The sequence below is a fragment of the Balaenoptera musculus genome, chromosome 5 (genome assembly GCF_009873245.2).
Source record: "Balaenoptera musculus isolate JJ_BM4_2016_0621 chromosome 5, mBalMus1.pri.v3, whole genome shotgun sequence".
NCBI lineage: Eukaryota > Metazoa > Chordata > Mammalia > Artiodactyla > Balaenopteridae > Balaenoptera > Balaenoptera musculus.
The window spans coordinates 22,207,335-22,233,902 of NC_045789.1; the positions used below are offsets into that span (position 1 = coordinate 22,207,335).

General features: G+C 41.0%; 1 protein-coding gene across 1 annotated transcript in view; it reads left to right on the forward strand.

The window, feature by feature from the left end:
- Positions 1-26,568, forward strand: part of NFKB1 (nuclear factor kappa B subunit 1) — a 123,994-nt gene that overhangs the window by 85,613 nt on the left and 11,813 nt on the right. The window contains 7 exon segments of the mRNA XM_036852524.1: positions 4,251-4,342; positions 6,705-6,843; positions 12,860-13,003; positions 14,286-14,375; positions 16,103-16,288; positions 17,464-17,605; positions 21,775-21,889. Coding sequence (XP_036708419.1) covers positions 4,251-4,342; positions 6,705-6,843; positions 12,860-13,003; positions 14,286-14,375; positions 16,103-16,288; positions 17,464-17,605; positions 21,775-21,889 — 908 coding nt within the window.

Consider the following 26,568-nt stretch of genomic DNA (forward strand, 5'->3'; position numbering starts at 1 on the left):
ATTGAAACTGTGATTAAAAATCTTCCAACAAACAAAAGCCCAGGACCAGATGGCTTCACAGGCGAATTCTATCAAACATTTAGAGAAGAGCTAACACCTATCCTTCTCAAACTCTTCCAAAATATAGCAGAGGGAGGAATACTCCCCAACTCATTTTATGAGGCCACCATCACCCTGATACCAAAACCGGATAAAGATATCGCAATAAAAGAAAACTACAGGCCAATATCACTGATGAACATAGATGCAAAAATCCTCAACAAAATACTAGCAAACAGAATCCAACAGCACATTAAAAGGATCATACACCATGATCAAGGGGGGTTTATCCCAGGAATGCAAGGATTCTTCAGTATACACAAATCAATCAACGTGATACCCCATATTAACAAATTGAAGGATAAAAACTATATGATCATCTCAATAGATTCAGAAAAAGCTTTTGACAAAATTCAACACCTATTTATGATAAAAACTCTCCAGAAGTAGGCGTAGAGGGAAGCTACCTCAACATAATGAAGCCCGTATATGACAAATCCACAGCCAACATCATTCTCTATGGTAAAAAACTGAAACCATTTCCACTAAGATCAGGAACAAGGCAAGGTTGCCCACTCTCGCCTCTGTTATTCAACACAATTTTGGGAGTTTTAGCCACAGCAGTCAGAGAAGAAAAAGAAATGAATTCAAATTGGAAAAGAAGAAGTAAAACCGTCACTGTTTGCAGATGACATGATACTATACATAGAGAATCCTATAGATGCTACCAGAAAACTACTAGAGCTAATGAATGAATTTGGTAAAGTAGCAGGATACAAAATTAATGCACAGAAATCTCTTGCATTCCTATACACTAATGATGAAAAATCTGAAAGAGAAATCAAGGAAACACTCCCATTTACCACTGCAACAAGAAGAATAAAATACCTAGTAATAAACCTACCTAAGAAGACAAAAGACCTGTATGCAGAAAACTATAAGACACTGATGAAAGAAATTAAAGATGACAAACAGATGGAGAGATATACCATGTTCTTGGATTGGAAGAATCAACATTGTGAAAATGACTCTACTACCCAAAGCAATCTACAGATTCAATGCAATCCCTATCAAACTACCAATGGCATTTTTCACAGAACTGGAACAAAAAAAATCACAATTTGTATGGAAACACAGAAGACCCCAAATAGCTAAAGCAATCTTGAGGAAGAAAAATGGAGCTGGAGGAATCAGGCTCCCTGACTTCAGACTATACTACAAAGCTACAGTAATCAAGACAGTATGGTAGTGGCACAAAAATAGAAATATAGGTCAGTGGAACAGGATAGAAAGCCCAGAGATAAACCCACACACATATGGTCACCTTATCTTTGATAAAGGAGGCAAGAATATACAATGGAGAAAAGACAGCCTCTTCAAAAAGTGGTGCTGGGAAAACTGGACAGCTACATGTAAAAGAATGAAATTAGAACACTCCCTAACACCGTATACAACAACAAACTCAAAATGGATTAAAGACCTAAATGTAAAGCCAGACATTATAAAGAGGGAAACATAGGCTGAACACTCTTTGACATAAATCACAACAAGATCCTTTTTGACCCACCTCCTAGAGAAATGGAAATGAAAACAAAAATAAACAAATGGGACATAATGAAACTTGCAAGCTTTTTGCACAGCAAACGAAACCATAAACAAGACGAAAAGACAACCCTCAGAATGGGAGAAAATATTTGCAAACGGAGCAACTGGGAAAGGATTAATCTCCAAAATTTACAAGCAGCTCATGCAGCTCAATATCAAAAAAGTAAACAACCCAATCCAAAAATGGGCAGAAGACCTAAAAAGACATTTCTCCAAAGAAGATATACAGATTGCCAAGAAACACATGAAAGGATGCTCAACATCACTTATCATCAGAAAAATGCAAATAAAAACTACAATGAGGTATCACCTCACACCGGTCAGAATGGCCATCATCAAAAAATCTACAAACAATAAATGCTGGAGAGGGTGTGGAGAAAAGGGAACCCTCTTACACTGGTGGTGGGAATGTAAATTGATACAGCCAGTATGGAGAACAGTGTGGAACTTCCTTAAAAACTACAAATAGAACTACCATATGACCCAGAAATCCCACTACTGGGCATATACCCTGAGAAAACCATAATTCAAAAAGAGACATGTACCACAGTGTTCATTGTAGGACTATTTACAATAGGCAGGACATGGAAGCAACTTAAGTGTCCATCGACAGATGAATGGATAAAGGAGATGTGGCAGATACATACAATGCAATATTACTCAGCCATAAAAAGAAATGAAATTGAACTATTTGTAGTGAGGTGGTTGGACCTAGAGTCTGTCATGCAGAGTGAAGTAAGTCAGAAAGAGAAAAACAAATACCATATGGTAACACATATATATGGAATCTAAAAAAAAAAAAAAAAAAATGGTTCTCATGAACCTAGGGGCAGGACAGGAATAAAGACGCAGATGTAGACAATGGACTTGAGGCCACGGGGAGGGGGAAGGGTAAGCTGTGACAAAGTGAGAGAGTGGCATGGACACATATACACTACCAAATGTAAAACAGATAGCTAGTGAGAAGCAGCCGCATAGCACAGGGAGGTCACCTTGGTGCTTTGTGTCCACCTAGAGGGGTGCGTTAGGGAGGGTGGGAGGGATGTGAAAGAGGGAGGGGATATGGGGATATATGTATACGTATAGCTGATTCACTTTGTTATACAGCAGAAACTAACACACCATTGTAAAGCAATTATACTCCAATAAAGATGTTAAAAAATAATAATGCAAAAAATATAATATTTCACTTTCACATTTTTCAATAAAAATAATTGTAGTTTCTTCACTAAAAAGAAAAAAGAAAAGAAAGAAAGATATCCTCACTACAAGGATGAGCAGTTTCAAAGTAAGCAACTGCATAGCTGGAAATGTAGCCCCTATTAAAAAAACTATGGCTTAAAACAAAGAAAATTCTCCTTTGAGGCTAAATGCTCTGAGATAAAAAGTCAGAAAAAATGAGATCAGATTTTAAGGTAAAGGTATCAATATATATCTGTATCCCAAAAATGTTTACACTTTCTCTGCAGGTTTTGGTATCAGTATTCTTTCAACCCATTCTATCCAAGTAATATGCATTTCCAGATTTCTGGTTGTGCATACTATGAGTAAACACAATCTGAGTACCTTAATTTGTAAATGTGACTCTTAATCATTATCATTACATTGGAATGGCTTATTAAGAGAAGTCTTGAACCTAGCTTAAAGAATCTGAATAACTAGGTCCAGGGTAGTCCTACCTGAAGGCAGAGGTATTAACCAGGATATAATATGTCTTATCCAACCCTAGTATTCCTAAAATTCTATGTAAATAGAAATATAAATTTAGTTTTTGCAAGTCAATAGTGTACACCTTCCTATGAAATAGGAAGTGAAGCCAGGGAGATGCCAACTCTGAGTTATACTGTCATATTTCTGCAGGAGTAGAACCCATGACTGAAGTGTGAAATTTAGATGTTCTAATTTAACCCGAAGGGACTAGACCAACATGATATTTTTAGCAGTTTCTCAATATGGACTAATAAAATATTATAGGGAGGTAGCATAGTAGAATGTGTAAGAGCCTGCAATCTGAAACTTCACTGTGTTCAAATCCTGGCCTCTCCATTTACTAGCTGTTCAGCCTTAGATAAGTTACTTAACCTCTCTGACCTCCAGTTTCTCTTCTGCAGAACGAGGATATTAATAGTAGACCTGCATCACAAAGTTGTTGTGAGGATTAAATCAGTTAATATATACATATAAAATCATTCAGAACAGTGTCTGCCATATAGTAAACTTTATATTAGTTTAATATTATTATGTAAATCTGTATCAAGTGAACCACCTTTTGGGATTCTGATATTCCTCACTATCCTTCGTGTTTCTCAGGAGTGAATTGGTTTAGGGATGAAGAAGTGGGAAAGACTGATTAAGAGAAAACTCAGATTGAATAGGTAAATCTAGTATTCTGTCATTGTAAATGAATCTTGGGGCCCATTACTATGATAACTAATAGAAAATTTTCACTAAAAATTTTAAATAATTCAAAAGTATATATTAATTACTTTTGAAAAAGGTTAAGTACATAGTATTTATAGGTAGAATCTTGAACCAGCTTTATTTTTCATGTTTTTGAATATTATTATACTATGTGAAATTATACATCTGGACGTGACTGTTTGCAGATGACATCCAGATTCGATTTTATGAGGAGGAGGAAAATGGTGGAATCTGGGAAGGATTCGGAGATTTTTCCCCCACAGATGTTCATAGACAAGTAAGTGGATGATGATGACGGTGGTGATGAAGATGATTCTACATTTTCTGCCTTGTTGAAATTCACTAGTTTCCATGTATAAAACAAGGAAAAACCATAAATATTTATTTAACTTTCATAAAAGAGCACTGTTTCTTGCAGGTGTTCCAGAAAAGTTACCTACCATAGAATTATGGGCAAGGCTGTATTAGACCTTGCAAGGCATTTCATTTGGGTGTCTGATCACCTAGCCACAAGGCAGTGGCCCTTAGGTCCTTTAGTAGAAATGTTTTAAGTGTTGTATTCATCTGTTCAGGCTTCCATAACAAAATATCATAGACTGGGTGGATGAAACAAAAGAAATTTGTTGCTCATGGTTCTGGAGACTAGAAGTCCCAGATCAGGGTCTGACAGTGTCAGTTCCTTGTGAGGGCTCTCTTCCTGGCTTGCAGACAGGCACCTTCTTGTTGTGTCCTAACAGGGCAGAGAGAGAGTAAGCTCTCTGCTGTCTCTTATTTTAAAAACAGTAATCCTATCCAATCAGGGCTTTGCCCTTATGACCTCATTTAACCTTAATTCTTCCCGTAAAAGCTCTATCTCCAAATACAGCCACACTGTTAGGGCTTCAACATATGAATTTTGGGGGAACACAATTAGTCCATAACAATGTTCTACCAGTGTAATATGCGGAGACCTGTTAAAAGGGTATTCTAATGAAAAGTGTTGAAAGGAGGAGTCTTCTAGTTGAGGCTGATGTCACTATGACAAATCAAGATCTCCTGGTGACAACTGAGTATATGACCAAGAGATGAAAATGCTGAATCCTCATCTTAATGATTACACTGAGCGATTGAGGAATACGGTTTTCACAAAAAATTGGAAACAATCCAAAGGTCTATCAGTAAGTGGCCAGTTAAATAAATTATGGTGTATCTATGTGATGGAATATTGTGCAGTTATTAAAAAGAATGAGTACTCTATGGACTAATATGGAAAAGTCTCAAAGATACAACATTAAAATTTTTTAAAAGATAGATATAAAGCAAAGTGTATATAAAAAAGATTCTATGTTTATGTTTACATACGCATAAAGAAACTCTGGAAGAATACGACAGAAACTAATAGCTCCTCTGTGTTTACTTCTGGGGGTGGAGGGCAGGCACACAGTAGGAACTGTCTGGATGAGGGACAGGAATGGCAAGGAGAATTCTCAGTGTGCACCACTGTATACCTTTTTATATTTTACGAAGCTTGATCCATGGGAATATATTACATAGTCAAAAAATCCAGCTAAAACATCTTTGAGGTGGGGTGTTAAATGCTGACAGTGTGTGGCTGCTCAAAGCAGTGGGCCCCTCAGCACTGGTGATTCTGCCCCAAGCATAGTTTAATGAAAAAAATAAGTTTTGTTACAAATGCATCACAGCTGTAAGCTGAGATCACATTTTGATAGCATAATGCTTTTATTATTGTTTGGTTCTTATTTTATCATTTCTATCATGATTCTCATTTAAATTTTTTGTCTAGGAGTCCATTTTTAAGTTTCCAAACATTTAAAAGATGTTTTGTTGATCATTTCAACATTGTGGTCATAGAAGGTAGTCTTAGATATGAGTTCTTTGAAATTTTTTTGTCTTTCTCTGTGACTCTATGATCAGTTTTTTAAAAATGTTCCATGTGTACTTGAAAATAATTATATCCTTTTTTTTGTTTGTTTGGTGGAAGGTTCTGTATATAACTGTTAGCTTAAACTTACTAATTTTGTGGATCAAGTAAAAAAAAATCTAGCTAAAAAATGTGAAAATGCCTGACTCTTCTGGCACTGCCAGATATCAGTGAGGAGGCTGCCTTATGGGTGCTACAGAATGCCCTGTGTATGCCTAGAGCCTTGGCCATCCTCACCTCACAATACACTGGCCCTGTCATGATGTCTCTCTTACAGGGTTTAGTTTTTTGTCTTCATTGGCTGGCCGGCAGGCTGGTAGTAGTACCACCTTCCTCACTCTCTCCTTCCACGACTAGCCTTTCTGATATTGCTGTAAATAATCTTGGAGGCTTTTAAGGCTACTCTGGAAAAGGAGAAGATGTATGCAACGTATTTTATTCACGTGATTATTTATACAGAAAGACATTTGAAATTTTAGAAAAGTGAACTAATGAAGTTTTGCAATACATTGGCATAATCTTATACTTCATTTTCACATTGGCAATTTAATAAAAATGTATGGGTATAGAATTCTAAGGTTGTAAGTTTCTCTAAGGTGTTGTATATTTTTTAGTACCTTGTGTCTAAACATTGGGCATAAAGGATGTGTTTAATGAGTAGCGTTGCTGGAAAAGAAATGTAGTCCTACTCCAACATTTGGATCTTTGTATCCTGCAGTTTGCCATCGTCTTCAAAACTCCAAAGTATAAAGATATCAACATTACAAAACCAGCCTCTGTGTTCGTCCAGCTTCGGAGGAAATCTGATTTGGAAACCAGTGAACCAAAACCTTTTCTCTACTATCCTGAAATTAAAGGTAACTTGGTTGTTTAAAACACTTGTGCTTGTTCCAACAAGAGGATGGTCTGATTAGAAAAGATCAGGTAGTCTCCTCCTTTGAACAGCTTCCTAGTAACTGGTTTCTGGGTCCATGGTGCTTCTTTTTAGAGAAGAAAGAAGTAATATATGATTTTGGGGTCATAGAATTAAGTCTATAGCCTTTTAAAATAATGTTATTTCCATTGAGTTTTATATGAGATTTAGACATTTGAAAATTTCTCTTTGAATTTGAGAATCTGTCATTGATTGACTACCTCAGGGTGCAGGTAGTTGAGATGAAAAGATAAGGCTTGTTGTGTAGGAGAATCAGCCACTCTGTCCACGGGCCTCAGGCAGCTGAACGGAAGACTCAGCCACCATGCAGTGCAGAGCTGGCCTCAGGCAGCTGAACGGAAGACTCAGCCACCATGCAGTGCAGAGCTATAAAAATGAGTCAGGCAGCATTCCCTTCCTCACAAAGGACACACCGAGAAGGGGAGATCATAAGTCTCCTTCAATTGTTACAATGCGAATTATTACTTTGGTAAGTTCCAAAAGTGAGGCATCCACAAAAACGTAGAAGAATGCAAGGAGAACGAACCCTAGATTCTGAAGAAGCCACCAAGAAGAAGGCTTCTTCAAGGTCCTGAAAATTGGGGATGTATTTCAGTAGTTGAGTGTGCAACAGAGAAGGAAAGGGTTTCCTCGACTTAGGAAACGTGAGGAGCTAAGACAGTTAGCGTTTACTCAGAGAAAAGTGAGCATTATGGGCACTGAGGTGCACTCCCGAAGGCCACAGCAGGCGAGGAGGCCGGGGCCAGGCTCTGTGGTGCTGTGATTGGCACCTAGAGAATTTTGCATTGATTCTGGAAAGGGGAATGACCAGGCCAGTTTGGATTTGGAATGATGCCTCTGACCTCTCTCTGTAGACACTGAAGAGACTATCTGGGCAGCAGACAATGAGTCAGAAGAAGAATGCAAGAATCCAAGTGAGAAATGGTGAAGTTAGTGAGGGTCTTAGTGCAGTGGAGTGAAAGGAGAAGGTGGATTCAGGAGGCAGTGCAGGGGTGGTGTCAAGAGGACCCAGGTGCTGGTTGGCGTAGCGGGTGAAAAGAGAGAATCAGGAGGCCTAGACGGTTCTAGGAATCCCAGCCTGGGCAGGCTGTGATGTGGTTGAACTGATGAAGAGTCACGGGAGCAGAAGCAGATGTGGGTGGGCGAAGACAGGGTTCAGTTTAAAACATGCTGCATTTTAGGTTCCTCTGGCAGGTTCCTAACGGGCCATTCCAAAGGCAGGACTGGAACTCAAGGGAGGGGAAGTTCACACGGAGAATCCTCTCGGAATGAGGGTGACAGGCCTCAGAGGTTATTTGTTAACCTGGCGTCCACTCACCCCTGGGGCTCCATGGCTAGAAGCGTACTTTGAAACAATCAGGTTTTTCTGTAATCCTGTTTTGCATTTTACATACTAAAAACTGTGATTCTAAGAAGAGATCCATAGACTTCACTAGACTGCAAAAGAGGCCGTGGCACAAACATAATTAGAAACCCCTGGACTAGAGGGAAGTGAGACTGGGGAGGTACAGGGCACCCAGGTCCTGGCCGAGGCTGGAACCCACAAAGGTGCCGCAGCAACGGTCCACACGGCTGCTAATCCTGTGATAGCGACATGTGATGGGGGATCTTTGAGGAGGGCTTTCTTTTCCTAGAATTCACGTTGTGGCAGCAGCATTTAGAAAATGGTTCCGTGAGTTCTTGTTTCTTTTCTGAGCTTGTGGCCCCTCCACTGATGGGTCAGACGTACAGTGCTTTCCGTTACTGGTGGTTTGGAAACACCGTCAGCAGAGGAGGCTTTCTTTTCTCTCCACATGGCATTTCGTGCGAAATCCCAGTATATAAACCTGAGAGGCTCGACGTGGAGGTGGCGAGCCCCGCCCTCTTGGCTCCTCCAGGAAGGAGCCTCACCTCTCCTCACTTCCCTCCCTGCCCAGGAACTGCCTGAGGGCTTCCGAATGGGCCGTCGGCGTGAAGTTTGAAAATCACTGCTTTGGATTAAGCACCCTTCTTTAAAAGTAGACCCAGAAGAGAAAGACAGCAAAATTTTTTTGGACTTTCTGAGGGGGAAAAAAAAAAGATTTCTTCTCCTAAAATGTGTGTTCAAAACAATGTCAATTTTTCTAACACAGAGAATCAGATAAAAAAAGGAAACCCAGATTACCTACACATGTGTAAGCCTAGAAATCCTCAAAGCTGAGCTTGGTTTCTAGGCTGCCTGTGTCCCTTTCCCAGTGGTATCTGTGCCTGAAAAGAGTCAGATACAGCAGGGGCAAGTTCAGACTATTACTTTCATTGCTACCCTCTTATGGTAGGAGCTATCCGGGGCTGGAGTTAGAGAATGGGGTTTCCTGAAAGTTCAAAATCTCACCTTTATGTGTCAGGCACTTACCTTCCAGGTTATCATTGACTAAAAGCTCCATCTATAAGAACAATGTAGAAAACCATCTGGAAAAATAAGAGTTTGTAGTTGAGCTCCACAGAAAGAATGGCCAGCATGTATTGTGGTTGAGTTGTTGTGAGATTAGAACAATTTTATTGAAGACAACAAATCACCTTAGTCTAGAGAACCTTCTGGATTATAAAATCCCAAGTTGAAATAGTCACAAGGAAAAATGATCACACCAGGCATGTGTGAGTAGCCAGAAAAGTAGCAGGCCATTTAGCATCAGAGTAACTATGTGAAGATGGATCTAAACCATACAACCCAAGGAATCATTGTGCTCATTTCTCAGAAGTCATTGAATACACCTTCCACTGCCCCCAGCCCCTGCAGTCACTCCCAAACTCACTGCCTCATTTTATATTCTTCACTTATTTTTATCAATATGTAAAATTATCTTACCTATTAATTTATGTGTCTGTTGTCTTCTTCCTACCTGTGTTCTGTAGGTCACAGATTTGGTCTTTCATATTTATTGCTACATCTGGAACAATGTATGTCACCTAGTAGATGCTTGTTAAATATCTGAGAGCTAAGTTATTGTTTGACCGACCAAGTTGCCATCCTCACCCGAAAGACTAGTTACTTGTTGGGTGCCACCAATTAAGACATTAGACAAAGAAATACATCATATTCCTCTTGTTGTACAGAATCATGCAGCCCTGAACTCTGCATCCTTTATGGTCATTGATGTTGTGTCTCATGAAAACGTCATGGAGATGGTTGGGTCCAGGGAGACAATCAAAATAATCAGGAGAGGGATGGTTGGCAAGGGAAGAAGATAGTTGAGGAACTGTTATACAAAAGCAAAGAAAGACCATAATGACTTTTCAGTCTGAAAAGATGGAGATTAGGAAGAAACCGAATCATAATCTTTAAATTATGAAAGGTATGGTCAGGATAAATGCAGGCGTCTTTACTGGCAAACTACAACCCAGAAAGTGAGAATGAGGTACTTTTAAGGCACGTGCACAGCATAAGGTGGTAGAGGCTAAAAGCTTTATCAACATTTGTGAACTAAGCTGTTATCTTAAATCATCAGTTATTAAAGGAAGCAAAGATACGTTGGAGTGTTTCCCCCAAAATGGTGCCCTAATATAATGGAATGCTCGTTAGACCTTGTATCTGATCTTCACTCGGCCTTGACCTCGTACAAGTCCCTCAACATCCTAGCTTCGGTTTCCTCTTCTGTAAAAGGAGGACTTGTAGTGAGTGGCCACTTAGGTCCCTTTTAGAATAGGTTGATGTTTCATAGTACATCACATGGTCCACTGTCAAAAGCAGACCACAAGGGTAAGTAAACCCAGTGTGAGAATCCCCATGTTCAATTCCATGGAAATTCAGACTGCAGGTTCTTCTATTTAAAAAAAAAAAAAAGCTTGTCACATGGAATTTTCTATATCAGTTTCTTGTCATTAACATCTTAATGGCTGTAGGATAGTTAATATTTTTTAAATTGAGTCTTAAAAATTCCCATTTTACAATGAAATATAACCAGTGAATGTCCCTGTTTTATAAGTCAAAAGGACTACATAGCAAATACCAAATGATCTCTTTGCTAGAAAGCGTGTCAGTAGATAATATTTATTTCTGAAGATGAACATGTTGTCTGCCTTGCTCTTGTATTTCATATTTCTGATGAACTAATATCCCATGTGAGATGAACAGTTTATAGGATGAGTAATAATTGTGACTTAGTTATGATACAACTGATGGAGAAACTTTATAAACCTGTCCAAAACCTTTGATAAGGAAATTGCTCAAGTTTCTCCACTTCGAGGTCACCCCTTTCTGGTGGAAGCATGTTTTCTTCAGAGTTGACCCATGCTGGCTTTCTTCTTCCTAGCGAGTCTGGACAGGATCCGTTTTTAAAAGACTATTTTTTAAGGGTACTTTGCTACCCTACTTCAAACTGCACTTAGATGATCACGAGATAATCAGTACACAGCAGCATTCTTTCTAGCCCTGAGATGACTGAAACAACGACAGAATTAGAAATAAGTGAAGATCTTTCTGAACATAAACAGTGACCAGAACTGACGTGAAGAATCAGAAATAGGCCAGTTGTCAAGTATTGAGCTGCTGATTGGAAAAAAGAAACACCTTACTGACTGTTGACGTAATTTAAACAAAACCCAAAACTTCTTCAGCGCTTTATGTCAGAAGAGAGAAGGGAGAAAAAATACATAGGGTGGGAAAATCAGAGAAGGGAGAGAAAGGGAAACAGAAAGAAGAAACAAGAAAGGAACAATAGACCACAAAGTCACTGGCAGAACTCAGAGGGGCAGTGGGGCTGGTGAGAAGCAAAAGAAAAACAGAGCAACCACACGGGGAGTGAGGGGGGAAAGTCTAAATAGTATCTAGACTTGGCCAGTCGAAAATCTCAGAGGGCATCACTGTATTTTAGTCAAGTAGTGGTCTTAGACTTGTAGCCTCATATCTCATGAGTTACCAATGACTGCAGATCCATCTTTTATTGTCTTTCTGGGACGCACGCATTTTTATTATTGTGGTGACCACCAAGGAACAGCCTCCAACACCTTATGTCTGCACTGTCTCCGCCTCTCACTTTGACTCTTTATTTTATCCTGTGCACCAGTGACAGATGAATCTTTCTAAAATACCACCATGTACATGGCATTCCCCAGTTCAAAAACATTCCATGGCTCTCCTGCCTGTAAATTAAATCCCTTAGGTTCATAATCCAGGTGCTTGGCAGTGTGGTCCCAATCAGCCCCATTTCTCAAGAATTCCTCATACTAAACTTTCCCTTCAGCTAAGCTGACCCACTGCTGTTCTCATAAGCATGCTGTGCACATTGGTTCCTTTGTTACTTTCCCTCTACATCCCCTTCCCACAACGTCCTCCCTTTGTCCTCTCCTGATAACAGAGTTGATTCTGGGAAGCCTTTTCCTGAATTTTCCAGCCCACAGAGACTCCCTAGAAGTCCTTTCTTGAACTCCTGGAACCCTAGCTGGCACCATGAATTTAACATATATAGCATTATAGTTCTTTGTCTTTAAGTCTTTCCCCCAGAACCTTAAAATTATATTGGAGGGTTCTTGACAGCAAAGATATGATGTCATACTTCTCTTTATCCTCAGCACTTAGGTCGTTGTAGACGCATAATAAATGTTAGCTGATTAGTAACAGTTATTTTGTATGACCAAGTGAAAATGCTCAGTAATGTTGTTTTCATTCAGTATTTTCAGTCTCTTCATCTTTGATGGGCAGTCTAGTCTCTCACTAACTTGAATGACATGGGGGACTTAAGAAACAATTGCAGAGAGAATTTGGGTGTGTACTGTTCTGTGGTCCCTCTGAGGCTGGTTCTTGGTCTTTGTGCTCATTGGAATAAATATAATGCTTCTTGACATTTGGCATCTCTTCCTCCTTGGGTGCTTTCTATTTCCCTTTAAGATGTTTAAAAATACCATCAGAATCAGTATTCTTTCTGTGGCTAGTAGTGGAGCTGAATCAATCTTTTCTCCTCTGGTTTCTCTTCCTTTAAATACAGATAAAGAGGAAGTGCAGAGGAAACGGCAGAAGCTCATGCCCAATTTCTCGGATAGTTTCGGTGGCGGCAGTGGGGCGGGAGCTGGAGGTGGAGGCATGTTCGGCAGCAGCGGTGGAGGCGGCGGCGCTGGAAGTACCGGCCCAGGTACGAACCAAGCCTGTTCTTTCACATCTGAAAGGGCATATTTTCTTCTCCTAGATTTCCTTGTCTGTGGGTTGAGTGTTGTGACATTATTGAACATGATATATTACATTACTTAAAATTTCCCAGCAAACTTTTTTCCAAAGAAATGCATGTTCATCTTATAACATGTGGATAGATTAATACCAAAAACTGTAAGAAGGAAAAAAGTCACGAAGGCCAGTTACCCAAAGGATACCTCTTAACATTTTGGTATATTCCCCCCTCCTTTTTTTTTTTTTTTTTTTTGGTACAGTTGTCTTGGTATTCTTTGGAAACATTGGAAAGGTTTCATACTATATTTGCGCTATGTTGTAGATACATAAAATCCTGCCATCAAAGATTAGCTATTGTTTTTTGGCAGGTACATACATTATAATACATATTTATACATTTCTCCAAGCACAGCTGTGATCCTCATTTTGCATAGTGTTTTAATCCATTTACCCGTATGACCTATTTATTATCATGATTGTGTATAGAGTCATGTATGCTGCTTTTTCCTAATGGTTTAACATAAGCATTTCCCCATGGTAATAGAAATTTTACATAAGCATCATTTTTAAGCATCATTTTAATGACTTGTAGTAATTCATCAAGTGAACAAACCGTAGTATAACTTACTTGAAGATTGTTTCCTGTTTCTTATCTAAAATGTTGCAGTGAACTCCTCTATCCACATTGCTTTTCTTTTATTCCAGATAATTTTTGTAAATTAGATTCTTTGAAGTGAAATTACTGTGTCAGAGAGCATGACAACTAACACTCGCTGCTTCCCAGAGTTTTACCAGCTTGTGCTTCCAGCAGAAACGCATGAGAGTGACCGGTGGGGGCATGTTTCTCTTGAGGAGCCAGTATATGTTTCTGTATTTTGTTTGGTTCAGTTTTTCCCTCCAGGGGTCACTTTACTGTCTTCTGTGTCAGCAAGTCTGAGTCTGGGTGGCAGCCACTCACCGTTAGCCTCTCCCCTCCGTGCAGGAGTGGGAGACTTTCTCCAGCATGAGCTCCTCCGTGCTGCCCAGAGCCTGGGCTCTGCCTGGGTTGCCAAAAATGTAACCTTGCCAGAGTCGAATTCTGATCGTCCCAGGACCCCCAGTGATGTGCCTTGTTACTAAGTCTCAACAGAAAGACCGTATCGGGCACACCAAAGCCTGTTCTCACCAGAGGGAGAACACTAACGTTTGCTGAGTTTCTTTTTATTTAAAAAAGCATCAGGAGGTTTCATTTGTTTCGCTTGCCATTTCAGGGTATGGCTTCCCGCACTATGGATTTCCTACATATGGTGGAATTACCTTCCACCCTGGAACCGCTAAATCTAATGCTGGGATGAAGCATGGTAAGTAACACTTTTCTTTTTTTTTTTAGTACTGAGAAAAGAACAAAAAAAATGATTTAAAAATTAATTAAAGCCAAAAAGTTTTTTTTTTTAAATCATTACTCACCACAACATTATCTTGAAAAAAATTGATGAATGCCAATAAATTAAGAAGATACTTCTTTTCCAAAAAATTATTATTTCCTGTGGAGAGTATAGATTCTATTCCTGATACTATATTTAAATTTATACATTTACTTTGTACGTGGCATGAACAGAGAAAGAAAAGAACATTAAATAGGGATATAGAGAGACTTGACTATGCAAACTTAAAAAAGTCACCAAACTTAGCTGTTCTCTCTCTCTTTTTTCTCAAATACTACACTTTTGAAGACACTTAGAGTTTTATAGGGATGGTCTTTTCTCATCAAATGTATCTCCTGGGGGCTTCCCTGGTGGCGCAGTGGTTAAGAATCGCCTGCCAATGCAGGGGACACAGGTTCAAGCCCTGGCCTGGGAAGATCCCACAGGCCGCGGAGCAGCTAAGCCCGTGCGCCACAACTACTGAGCCTGCGCTCTAGAGCCCATGAGCCACAACTACTGAGCCCACATGCCACGACTACTGAAGCCCACGTGCCTAGAGCCCGTTCTCCGCAACAAGAGAAGCCACCACAATGAGAAGCCCACGCACCGCAATGAGTAGCCCCTGCTCGCCACAACTAGAGAAAGCCCGCGCACAGCAACAAAGACCCAACGTAGCCAAAAATAAATAAATAAAATAAATAAATTTACAAAAAAAAAATGTATCCCCTAATTAGCAGTTGTCACATCATGTGTTCATACTTCTATTACATGTCCATTTTAGTGTACTCGTTGAAGAAATAATACAACAAGGTCTTCTCACGTATTCAACAACTGTTTTACGTCAGGTGCTTTTACGTGTTTTAACTGTAATCTTTATGATTCCTCTGTAAGGAAAATATTAGTATCTTCATTTTACAGACAGAGCGCACCAAGGTTCAGAAATGATCATTCACTCACTGAAGGTACATATCTGTTAGTGGCAGAACCAGGATCTGAACCAGGTCTGCCTGTAAAATCTCGGTGTTCTCGTAGTAGCTGTCAGATAGCATAGCAGGACCTGAAAGAGTGTGATCGGAAACAGTGCACTGGATAGGTCCCACAGCAAAGAATGTGAATTGAGATCACATCTTCACAACCTGCTTGAGCATTAGGGAAAAAATTAGCTGCTCTGTTTTCAAGAACTTTAAAAATTCCACTTCCTCGCAATTCCTAGAAGAGCTTTATTTCATTTTTCTCCTTTACAGATAAACAGAATGAGGTGTACATTTTTAGAAATGTAAAAAAAAAAATTTTTTTTTAAGGTCTTAAATAAGTTCTCATCACAAGAAAAAAGAATTTGCAACTATATATGCTGATGGGTGTTAACCAGACTTATTGTGGTGATCATTTTGCAGTGTGGACAAGTTCTGAGTCATCATATGGTACACCTGAAATTATTACAATGTTATACCTCAATTTAAAAAACGTTTTTTGAAAGTGACTTTAAAATAGCTCCAAAACGTGTTACTTATGACCATTTTAAAAGGAATTTTAAATTGTTTTTCTTTTCCCTTTGCAGTAAACCTGCCTCCTACCTTTATCTGACGTTTGCTGAAACAGTGAATTATAACTTAATTAACAGATTTTACTGAGGGAAAAAAGCTGAATTTTTGCTTTTATCTTAGGAACCATAGACACCCCATCTAAAAATGACCCTGAAGGTTATGACAAGAGTGATGACGGAGAGGCCATAAATCTCTCTGGGCAGGCAGCAGAGAGCACCGAGCAAGATAAAGAGTCCTGCAAGCGGGGCGATGAGGCTGAGCCGGCGTACTCGGTAGGAGTGAAGGAGGAGAATCGCAGTTCCCAGGGTGAGTGAGCACGCGGGGGACTGCATTGTACTGCTTGGTGAGGGGGTGGGTCGGTTCTAGGTGGACAACCTATTTCCGGAAGACAGGCTTATTTTCTGTTGATCTAAAGACGGTACATCAACATCTGGTTCAGCGTGCTCTTCAGAGCCCTGTGTGCCTTTTGAAAAGCATGTGCCAGGTTATTTTATTCACACTGGGATTTCCATTTTCCCAGGGTTATCTTTGAATATAAAGTACAGAAATTTACGTATGCGTCTCCAGTCATCGTCATGCAGTTTTAGGGTATCACGAGAGATAATCTAAATCACTTCCACCACAGAGAAGAGAGAGCAGTTTGCATAACTTTGACAGTCTCCCTTCTCTTGACTGTCATACTGAAGTGGAATTTCACCTGAAAATAAGGACTTTTCCCTTTATCCTGATGCTTTCTTTGAAGAATTAGGATTAGGAGGGACAGTGCATATTTGGAACCAGAACCCATTAGAGTATGTGTCATGAGTCTAGGTCATCCTAGATTATGCCTGGAAGACTTTTTCTGTAAGAGAAAGATGGTAAATATGTAGAGTTGGGGGCTACATATGGTTTCTATTGCATATTCTTTTTTTAACACCCCTTCAAAAATGTACAAACCATGCTTAGCTAGGGGGCCGTATAAAAACAGGCCACACACAGGATTTGACCTGCAAGCCACAATTTTCCTCCCGTTGACCTTCAGGAAGCAAAGTTTACAAAAACACCAATGGCTCTTGGAGAGTCTGTATCTCTTTGGCAGAGACTGATTTTTGACACTTTTTGCCTAACAAGAGAGTCGTTCAAGACTCCCATGAAGGATTATTTCACCAAGAGATTATTTACAATTATGGCAAAACCCAGTTAACGTTATTTGGAGATTGATTGTTCCCCTTAAGATAACAGAAACTTCTGAATTTCTTTTCCCCGAACAAACTGTAGACAGATTTTTTGGAGATCAGCCTCTATATTTGTCAGTGAGCCAATGTCCAGCTGTGCTTTTTCTAGTGAACACAACCCAGAAGCACCGAAAGGAGCATTTTCCACTAGGTCGACGTGTCTCAGGGTATCAGAACACTGATGCCGAGGGTCTTGGCCTCAAGCATGGCATTCCTGCAGAGCAAGTATAGGAAACTCAACTGTGATTGGGATCCATTGCCTTGCAGATGACCTCTTTCTGGAGAAGGCTATGCAGCTTGCCAAGCAGCACGCCAATGCCCTGTTTGACTACGCGGTGACAGGAGACGTGAAGGTGCTGCTGGCTGCCCAGCGCCATCTCACTGCGGCGCAGGACGAGAGCGGGGACAGGTGAGTCAGGACTTCGGCAAACAAGGGTTGTTTTAAAGGGGCGAAGAGAGAAAAGTAGTGTATGCACGCTGGCTAGAAGTGAGAAGAGCTGATCAAAGTTACTGGGTCCTGCAACTGAAACACTCTCTCAAGGAAAATAATGTGTCAGTAAGGTTGAGTGGCACAATCTCCTTCTCCGGTCCTGTGGCTCTCACCTCCTGGGCTCTAAAATAGCCAGAATGCTCATCTAAGAGCACAGCACTCTGGGCAAGAAAACTAAGATGGGTGTGGGGAATGGTACTTTTTTTTTTTTTTTTTTTTAACATCTTTACTGGAGTATAACTGCTTTACAATGGTGTTAGTTTCTGCTTTATAAAAAATTGAATCAGCTGTACATATACATATACCCCCATATCCCCTCCCTCTTGAGCCTCCCTCCCGCCCTCCCTATCCCACTCCTGTAGGTGGTCACAAAGCACGGAGCTGATCTCCCTGTGCTATGCGGCTGCTTCCCACTAGCTATCTGTTTTACATTTGGTAGTGTGTATAGGGAATAGTACGTTTTGAAAAGCCCTGCTTTATTTGTTGGAATACGATTTAGAATCATACTTAATAAACACTTGTTTATTGGAATAGTAATATTTGCTTTATTTATTGGAATAATAGAATAAAATTTGGTCTTACCAAATCCCTAAAGCGCTTGTTATCCCCACTGCATATTTGTAATAATAATATTCTCAAGGAAAAGCCCAATAGAGACAGCACAACAGCAGCAACAAAATAATTAGGAGGCCGTTGTCATGCTCTCCCAGTTACTGGTTCCTCTTCTACTGCCTCTATTAACGGTCACCAGTCTGCGACTGAATCAGACTCTTGTGACTGTTCTAACCCACATTGTGTGGGAGTCTAACATTCCAAGCACCGTGCTTCCCATTCCTGCTGTTACTGAGCTTGTATTTGCAAAGACACCTGGCTTCTTTCTAAAAACGGTTCTCCTAGTCCTTTCATTGAGACTTCTAAAATGATCTCAAAAGCCTATAAAAATAACGAGTGACAGCAGCCCTCAAATCCAAGTCAGGTGCTTTATCTAAAACCTTCCCAAAATAGTGTCAGCAATGAGAAATCCTTCTCTGTGGAAGAGCTCTTGGGCACTGTGTTTTAAACCTCAGTTTAAACACTGAACCAAATGCTTTAGGAAAGTGCCAACCTCAGGGTTTCAGACAGAGACCTTTGTTCTCATTCCTTGCAGCTTAACCAAGGATGTGGTGTAACCACTGGCCTTGTTAATACAGTATGAGAGGAACCGGTACAGCCTTCTTTGTGTAATGTCATGAACAGCAGAATGTTTTTTACAGGGTTAAATAATCCATTTAGCATTCAATAGCATATAACCACAAGAGAAAGCAGTTAACCAAGACAGGACAGTAGCATTTCAGGTGACATTTTTAGGGGCCTGCTGATGAGCCTGAGAAAGACAAGCATAGGTAAGTTAGAAGGGGACCTGCTGGTGTTCGAAGGGAGGACTGTGGAAGGGGACACAGGCATGTGCATTCAGGTGAGGGCACTGAGGGGAAGGTATAGACGTGTGTAGGGACCTGCTGGTGTTCGAAGGGAGGACTGTGGAAGGGACACAGGCACGTGCATTCAGGTGAGGGCACTGAGGGGAAGGTATAGACGTGTGTAGGGACCTGCTGGTGTTCGAAGGGAGGACTGTGGAGGGGATACAGGCACGTGCATTCAGGTGAGGGCACTGAGGGGAAGGTATAGACGTGTGTAGGGACCTGCTGGTGTTCGAAGGGAGGACTGTGGAAGGGGACACAGGCACGTGCATTCAGGTGAGGGCACTGAGGGGAAGGTATAGACGTGTGTAGGGACTGCTGGTGTTCGAAGGGAGGACTGTGGAAGGGGACACAGGCACGTGCATTCAGGTGAGGGCACTGAGGGGAAGGTATAGACGTGTGTAGGGACTGCTGGTGTTCGAAGGGAGGACTGTGGAAGGGGACACAGGCACGTGCATTCAGGTGAGGGCACTGAGGGGAAGGTATAGACGTGTGTAGGGACTGCTGGTGTTCGAAGGGAGGACTGTGGAAGGGATACAGGCACGTGCGTTCAGGTGAGGGCACTGAGGGGAACGTATAGACGTGTGCAGGGACCTGGATGTATGTGGAGAGGCTGGGGAGGTGGCTTCCCTGCCCAAGCAGGAAATGAATCCTTAGAGTCCCCTCCCTGGACCCCAGACATCCTCACGCAAGCAGGCCCACAGGGCTTGTCGCAGCTGGAGACCAGAGGGGTGAGACTTGGGGAGACCAAAGAGGAGTCCTCATAAGAATATAGACAAGGGATAGCTTTCGGCCTTCACAGCTCAGTCCCTTGTTTTCACTGAGCTTATCATATTTGGCTAATAATCTGAATCCTGTGGCCGTTAGTCATCACAGAAAATACAATGAAGAAAAAAATAATAAAAGCTTCTGGTACTGGGGAAATTCCCATGAGGGTGTGAAAACTTATGGGGGAGGGGGAATGTACTTCTGCTACAAAATGCTGAGCTGCACATGGAAATTTTTAGGCAGTTTTTGAAGTACGACCTTTTTCTTGGTATATGTGCGTCACGTCCGCGTCAGACTTTGGGCCCTTTTCAGCAGACTTCTTCCAGCCCTACGGTTCACAAGACAGTACTGAGACCCTGAAGTCATTCATTTAAAAATAGCTCTCAAATAATGAAGTCACGGTTTAGTTTTTCAGGCTCTCCTGAGTCAGTGTTAATCCCAAGTAATATACACTTGCTATTTCCAAGAAGGTGGCCTGAATAAAATGACACCTAATATCTTTAGAGAAAATCCAGCCTGTGCCTCAAATCCCGTATGTACTGCCACCCTGGGATTCCTAGAGTGCTCTGCATCATAATCTGTCCATACTCTGGAGGATTCGTCCTCCTAGATGTTCATCTGCAACTCTACAGGGCGGCGCCCATGTGCCCCTGAAGCAGGAGAGCTTAAGGGATTAAGAGATGGCTTTGGGGCAAGACAGTCCTGGACTTAATATATGACCTGGATTGAGTGCTGTTATACCCGTAAGTCTCACTTTCATCACCTGAAAAATAAGGATAATATCACCTACCTCATAAGATTGTTGTTGTGATTTATCAGATAATGTATGTCAAGTGCTTGGTGTGGTCTGGTATTAGAAGCTCTAAACACATAGTAGCCACTTTTTATTGTTGAGTTGTTGCCAATTAAGTTTAATTATAAGTTTTTTTAACAATTAAAAAAATTTGTTCCTAGGAGTGATGATTGGCACCTGCCAATGTTTTCAGCCTCATTAGTGTTAGCCCTAAGTTTGTTCAGTCATCCTTATTTCAGTGCCTAAACTGTGTGCTAGGACTATAAGGCTGACCCAGAGGGAACCAGCCTCTGAGAGGGTCACAGGCCAGAGAGGGAGGGAGATGTATAGAAAACTGCAGTCGCTCAACCAAGCAGTAACCTTGAGGGGAGACAGCTTGGTCTGCCTAGGAAGTTGAGGAAGTCTTCTCCGAGGATGTAAGGTTTGCGCTGGCATGTGAAGGATAAACAGGTGCCGCTGAGGCAGAGAAGAGGAGCAGAACCATTCCAGGCAGAGGGACTAATTCGGTGGAGAAATACAGTTACATTGTTCCTTCAGAAGTCTGCGTCTAGAGTCTTCTCCCAATAGTTAAGAGCCCGACTCCATTCTCCCCTCTTGGGATCTAGGAAGATCTTAAAAAGCCACCACACTGTATTTGGGCGGAGGTGGCAGAGCTAGGTGAGATAACTACACTCTTCTGAACAGATCCTAGTGCAGGCATTTTACACACGTCACCTGTGTGTCGGGGTAAGTCAGGGAAAAGTTAGAGAAAGTGCATGGCACAGAGGCAGAGCTGGGATTTGAACATAGGTTTCTCTGTCTCGAAGCCCGGGTTCCTTTACACCTCAGGGGTCCAAACTGAATGCCCCCAGAGACCAGAGAGCAGGCAGGTACTGGAAATGAGTAGGCAATAAAGCATCCCCACCTTGGATACAAGATGTTTCATACATTCAAGACATTTGGGGGCCAAAGAAAACTAGGTATGAGAGCCAGATACAGTCTGCGAGTCTAATCCTACCTTGGGAATCTTTTTTTTTTTTTTTTTTCCATTAACAGTTTAGTTGATTATTGCCACTATATTTTTGTTCCAGTGTCTTACACTTAGCAATCATCCACCTTCATGCTCAGCTTGTGAGAGATCTGCTAGAAGTCACATCTGGCTTGATTTCTGATGAAATTGTCAACATGAGAAATGATCTCTACCAGGTAAGCAGAAATATCAAGGAGACAACTGAGTAAAAATCCATCGTTTGTATGTGCGTGCGTGCGTGCGTGCGTGCGTGTGTGTTTCTTAACAGCATATCACGTTAACAGGATAAATATGTCACATCTGTCAAGAAAAAAATGCAATTGGAAAAAAGTTAAGTTTGAAAAGCTAGTGATTTACAAGAATTTTGAAGTCTGCTGAACATGTTGACAGCATCTAGGTTACATGCATATCAAATGAAGGGCGCTGAATCAGAATACAGAAAGGTAAAAAGGTTGCTAGAGAAGGAAAAAAGTGTCTTTCAAAAACAGAAAGCTCAAGGTGAAGAAAACAGGGAACACCAAAGAGATTTGCCCAAATCAGGTTTACATAGAAATTAGGTGGGCTCAGAAACAGCTTGAGGACCTCTGTTACAGAGGTCTTCAGATATTTCAGGTCGGGGAGTTGACTGGAGACTCAGTGAGGCTGCCTGTTGGGCACATGCAGATTTCAGGTGAGGAAAGGAGATTCAAACTGTTGGACAGAACCAAAGCCTGGAGGCTGGGTGTAGGGAGCAGGCAGAGCCGGGCCAGCCTCTCTGGGTAAGCGACCGCACAAGCAGGAGGCGAGTCGGGTTCCGCTCTCCAGAGCTGCTCCCTCCTCCCTCCTCCCTCCCGGGGCTCTCTCTCTTCCTGCTGCCTTTCCCCGGCCCCATCACTCTTCTCTACAGCCTCCTGGTCTTGCCCCCTTCTCGGCTTTCCTGTTTTCTCCTTCCCTTCACACGAACCAGAGTGACTTCCCAGTCTTCCTTGGCCTCTGCGGTATGCTCGGATGCCTGATTCAAGCGTATCCCTTACTCTAAAAATACAGACAACCATCATGCACAATTATTTACACAGTAAAGGTGCCTGTTCCAGTTCTCAATTTTTAAAGCAGGTGATGTGAATCATTTTTATTTTCTCAAAGCAGAAGTCCTGAAATGTTTACGTGCATCTCTCAATAGATTTTTATCTGTGGATAGGTGTTTCCCAATAAGGGAAAGTAATGGATGTAAGGCATTAGGCTTCTTTGGCTGTCATGCTTAAGATCAAAGGAAAAATGGAGTTGGGGATTCTTCGCTGACTCATAAAATAACTAGGATGAGGTCTAATTTTAGATATATATTTAAAGGATAGCTTCTTCAAATTTTCATACCATTTTGGGTGTTGCTGGTATTTGGAAAGTCATTTGGCCCTTAGAGCTTGATTCTCGCAGGCTTTTGGACTGATTGTTCCTTTTCACCATCCCAAGTGTACAGATAAAACTAGAAATGGGATGTTGTCACTTCTCAGTCCTCCTTTCAAAGGCAGCTTAACTTCACTGCCTGGAGGTCAGACTGAAGGAATTGCTTGTTTTTCTGTTTATAAATAGGACCTGCAAAGGACACCACACAACAGGATATTAGTAGTTGTGATTTATTATGTGCCAAACTCCTTACTGTATCATTTGGGTACATATATTGAGACTCTCCAGTGTGCTGGAGACAAAACCTCTCAAACCACCACCTTTGACACTTGTGTGCCTTCTGACTTGGGGACTCTCAGGAGAATACAGGTCCGTTTTCCCCACCTTACCATTGTTCTCATTGATGGGCAAGGATTCGGGATCCCCCCTGGTTTGCCTTTTAGGTCTTAAACACACACCCAATGGCAACTTTTATTTGAGAACTAGAAACCCACTAAGATTTAGACTTTCATTTATCCGTTGTAAAGGTTTTCTCTTAGCTATTCTTGATGGGAAATTAGACAGTTCCCTAAGTAATTTGGATTATTTGGCAATTGTCTTAAACATTCTCCCAGAATACCTTTCACTAATCTTAGTACATTTCTGTGGCCATCTGTCACGATCAAATCTCTCTGCCACCCACCCTCTAGAGAAAGACACACTCAAAATAATCCAAGTGCATAGGGTTAAGATTTTTCTGAAAATATTTCTGAAACCTGTTCCCTTTAAACCCTCTTTTCCTCTCCCATTTCCCTCCCCACGACATAAACAACAACTCCAGTGTGTGTGATATCAACTGTTTCATTTGCATATGTTCCTGTAAAACATTAGTGGGGTTTTTATGCATGTATTGTTTAATGTTTCTAATTATTATAAATATAATATGTATTCATAGTTTTTAAAATAGTACGTAAGGAGATACATTAGAGAATCAAGGTTACCCTCCCTGGCAGCATACAAGTCTCCCAGCCCCACTCCCAAATATAACTATTGTGTTTGTAAGTATTTTCCCAGGTACTGGTTACATAAAAATATATACTTTAAATAGACATATTTTAGTATATTCTTACACACAGTCCACATATTATACATACTGCTCCTGATTTGCATAAACCTTTTTCTTAAATTTTAAATACAATTATAGATTCATAGGTGGTTACAAAAAAAAAAAAAGTGGACCAGGAGTCCCATGTACCCTTCACCCAGTTTCCCCAGTGGTAACTTCTTGCATAACTCTAGTCCAGTATCAAAGCCAGGAAATTGACATTGATACAATCCACAGATCCTATTTGGGTTTCATCAGTTTTACATGCACTCATTTGTGTGTGTCCATATAGTTCTTCATGCACGTATTTTTTAATTGCATAAGTGGCTTTGTGCTACATGTCACTATATTTCTGCCTTCACTGCTTATGGGATTTATCCACGCACCTGTGTGTACAGCTGGTTCCTTGTTTCTGCTCCTGAAGAGGATCCCATAGTTTACATCTTCCACCTGTTATGTACCTGTTCCCCAACAGTGGACACTGAACCAGCTTCTCTCTTCCTACCTCCACAGACAATACTTCAGTGAAGAGTCTCACCCACGTGCCCTTGTGGATTTGTGTCACTCAGATACACAGACAGGAGTGGGGTTGCTGGGGCATTTGTGTCCTTGGCTCTGCAGAATGTCTGCATAAGTCCATATGCCAGCAGGCATGGCATGAAAAGTTCCTGGATTCCTACACTGTGTAATTATTTAAGATATAATCCCAGGGTTTAAGATCTAAAGCCTAAAACGTCATAGAAAACCTTCATGGGATCATAGGAAAAAAAACTTTAAAAAAATTTTTTTTACTCATGGTAAGAGATTTTGTATGATATGAAACTTATATTGAAACTACAGATAATTTTAAATCTCTGGTATAATGTGAGTTCAGCTCTTTTTTCCAATATCATTCTCTTTCCTTTTCCCATCTCCCCAAATAACATATCTGATTAATAAACACAGCATTTATTTACTTATTTATTTTTTGAGAGGAAGGCTCTTGGCTATAATGTCTAAAGTTCTGAGGACATGATTCATTTCAAGCCAGGATATAGTTCTAAGGGATGAAAAAAATAAGGGTGAGAGTGGAAATTTAGGAACAAAATCTGTTTCTGTTATATTAAATAAATCACTGTAGCGGCTTCCCTGGTGGCGCAGTGGTTAAGAATCCACCTGCCAATGCAGGGGACACGGGTTCGAGCCCTGGTCTGGGAAGATCCGACATGCCGCGGAGCAACTAAGCCCGTGGGCCGCAACTACTGAGCCTGTGCACCTAGAGCCCGTGCTCCGCAACAAGAGAAGCCACTGCAATGAGAATCCTGCGCACCGCAACGAAGAGTAGACCCCACTCGCCGCAACTAGAGAAAGCCTGCACGCGGCAACAAAGCCCAACACAGCCAAAAATTAATTAATTAATTAAAAAAAATAATCACTGTAATGAGACTTAGTCAGCACAAGCATCTTTCATCCTGTTTACACGTGCTGTGCCCCGGCCAGGATGTTGTTGGCCCACCTGTTGTCACTGCTACAGCCACTAACTGCTTACTGAGAAGGAAAGTTGAGGCAGATTGTCACTAAACAGGCTGGATTTCACAGGCTTCTGTGAAATAGACTGATTTGTATAAAAATACATTGCTGTTCTGTGTCAGTGGCCTCAGTTCTTTGAAAGATACTTCCATGATTGTGTTTGTCTTACTGATTTTGAGAACACGCAGTTTTCAAAACATCTCATTTGCATTCACTGAGGTACTGCTTCGTGGGCAGGGTAATCCAATGGACTGTTTACACACCTATTAGGTGTCAGCAGCTCAGCTTGTTTGTCCCTCCGAGCCCTCTTGGTGAGAGGTAGTTCTTTGGTCCTAGTATGACTGAGAATCCTCTAAAGGGGGGGGGGCAGAGTTCTAGCGATTGGTCTCATGGAGCCAGTCCACGGAACAGTAGTTTTTAATTTAGCACATTTTTTTGTCCATGTCAGTATAGAATGACAGCACCTTTGTTAATTGGTTTCTATTGGGCAGTTTATTTAAACTTCTTCAGTAAAACCATAGCCTTGATTTGATTTGTTAACATATGATTTTTCAGCTGAAGGTAGACTCCTAGAAATTCAAGAAAACTAAATTTACTAATAGATGATGAGTTAACATATCAACAATCATTTGGCTGTAGTGAGAAACAAGAAAGCTATTAAGAATTGTAAATGTAAAAAATATTCTTGATAATTGAACGACTAAATGTTAGTCCAGTATACATATTGGATTGGCCAAAAGGTTTGTTCAGTTTTTTCCGTAAGATGGCTCTCGTAGCACTTGGTTGTCTTCAGCTTCATTTGAAACAATTTTGTTAGACTGTATGTGACAGCTGTCATGTCAGCATGCATTTAAAAAAAGACTTATCAAAATTGGTGATTTT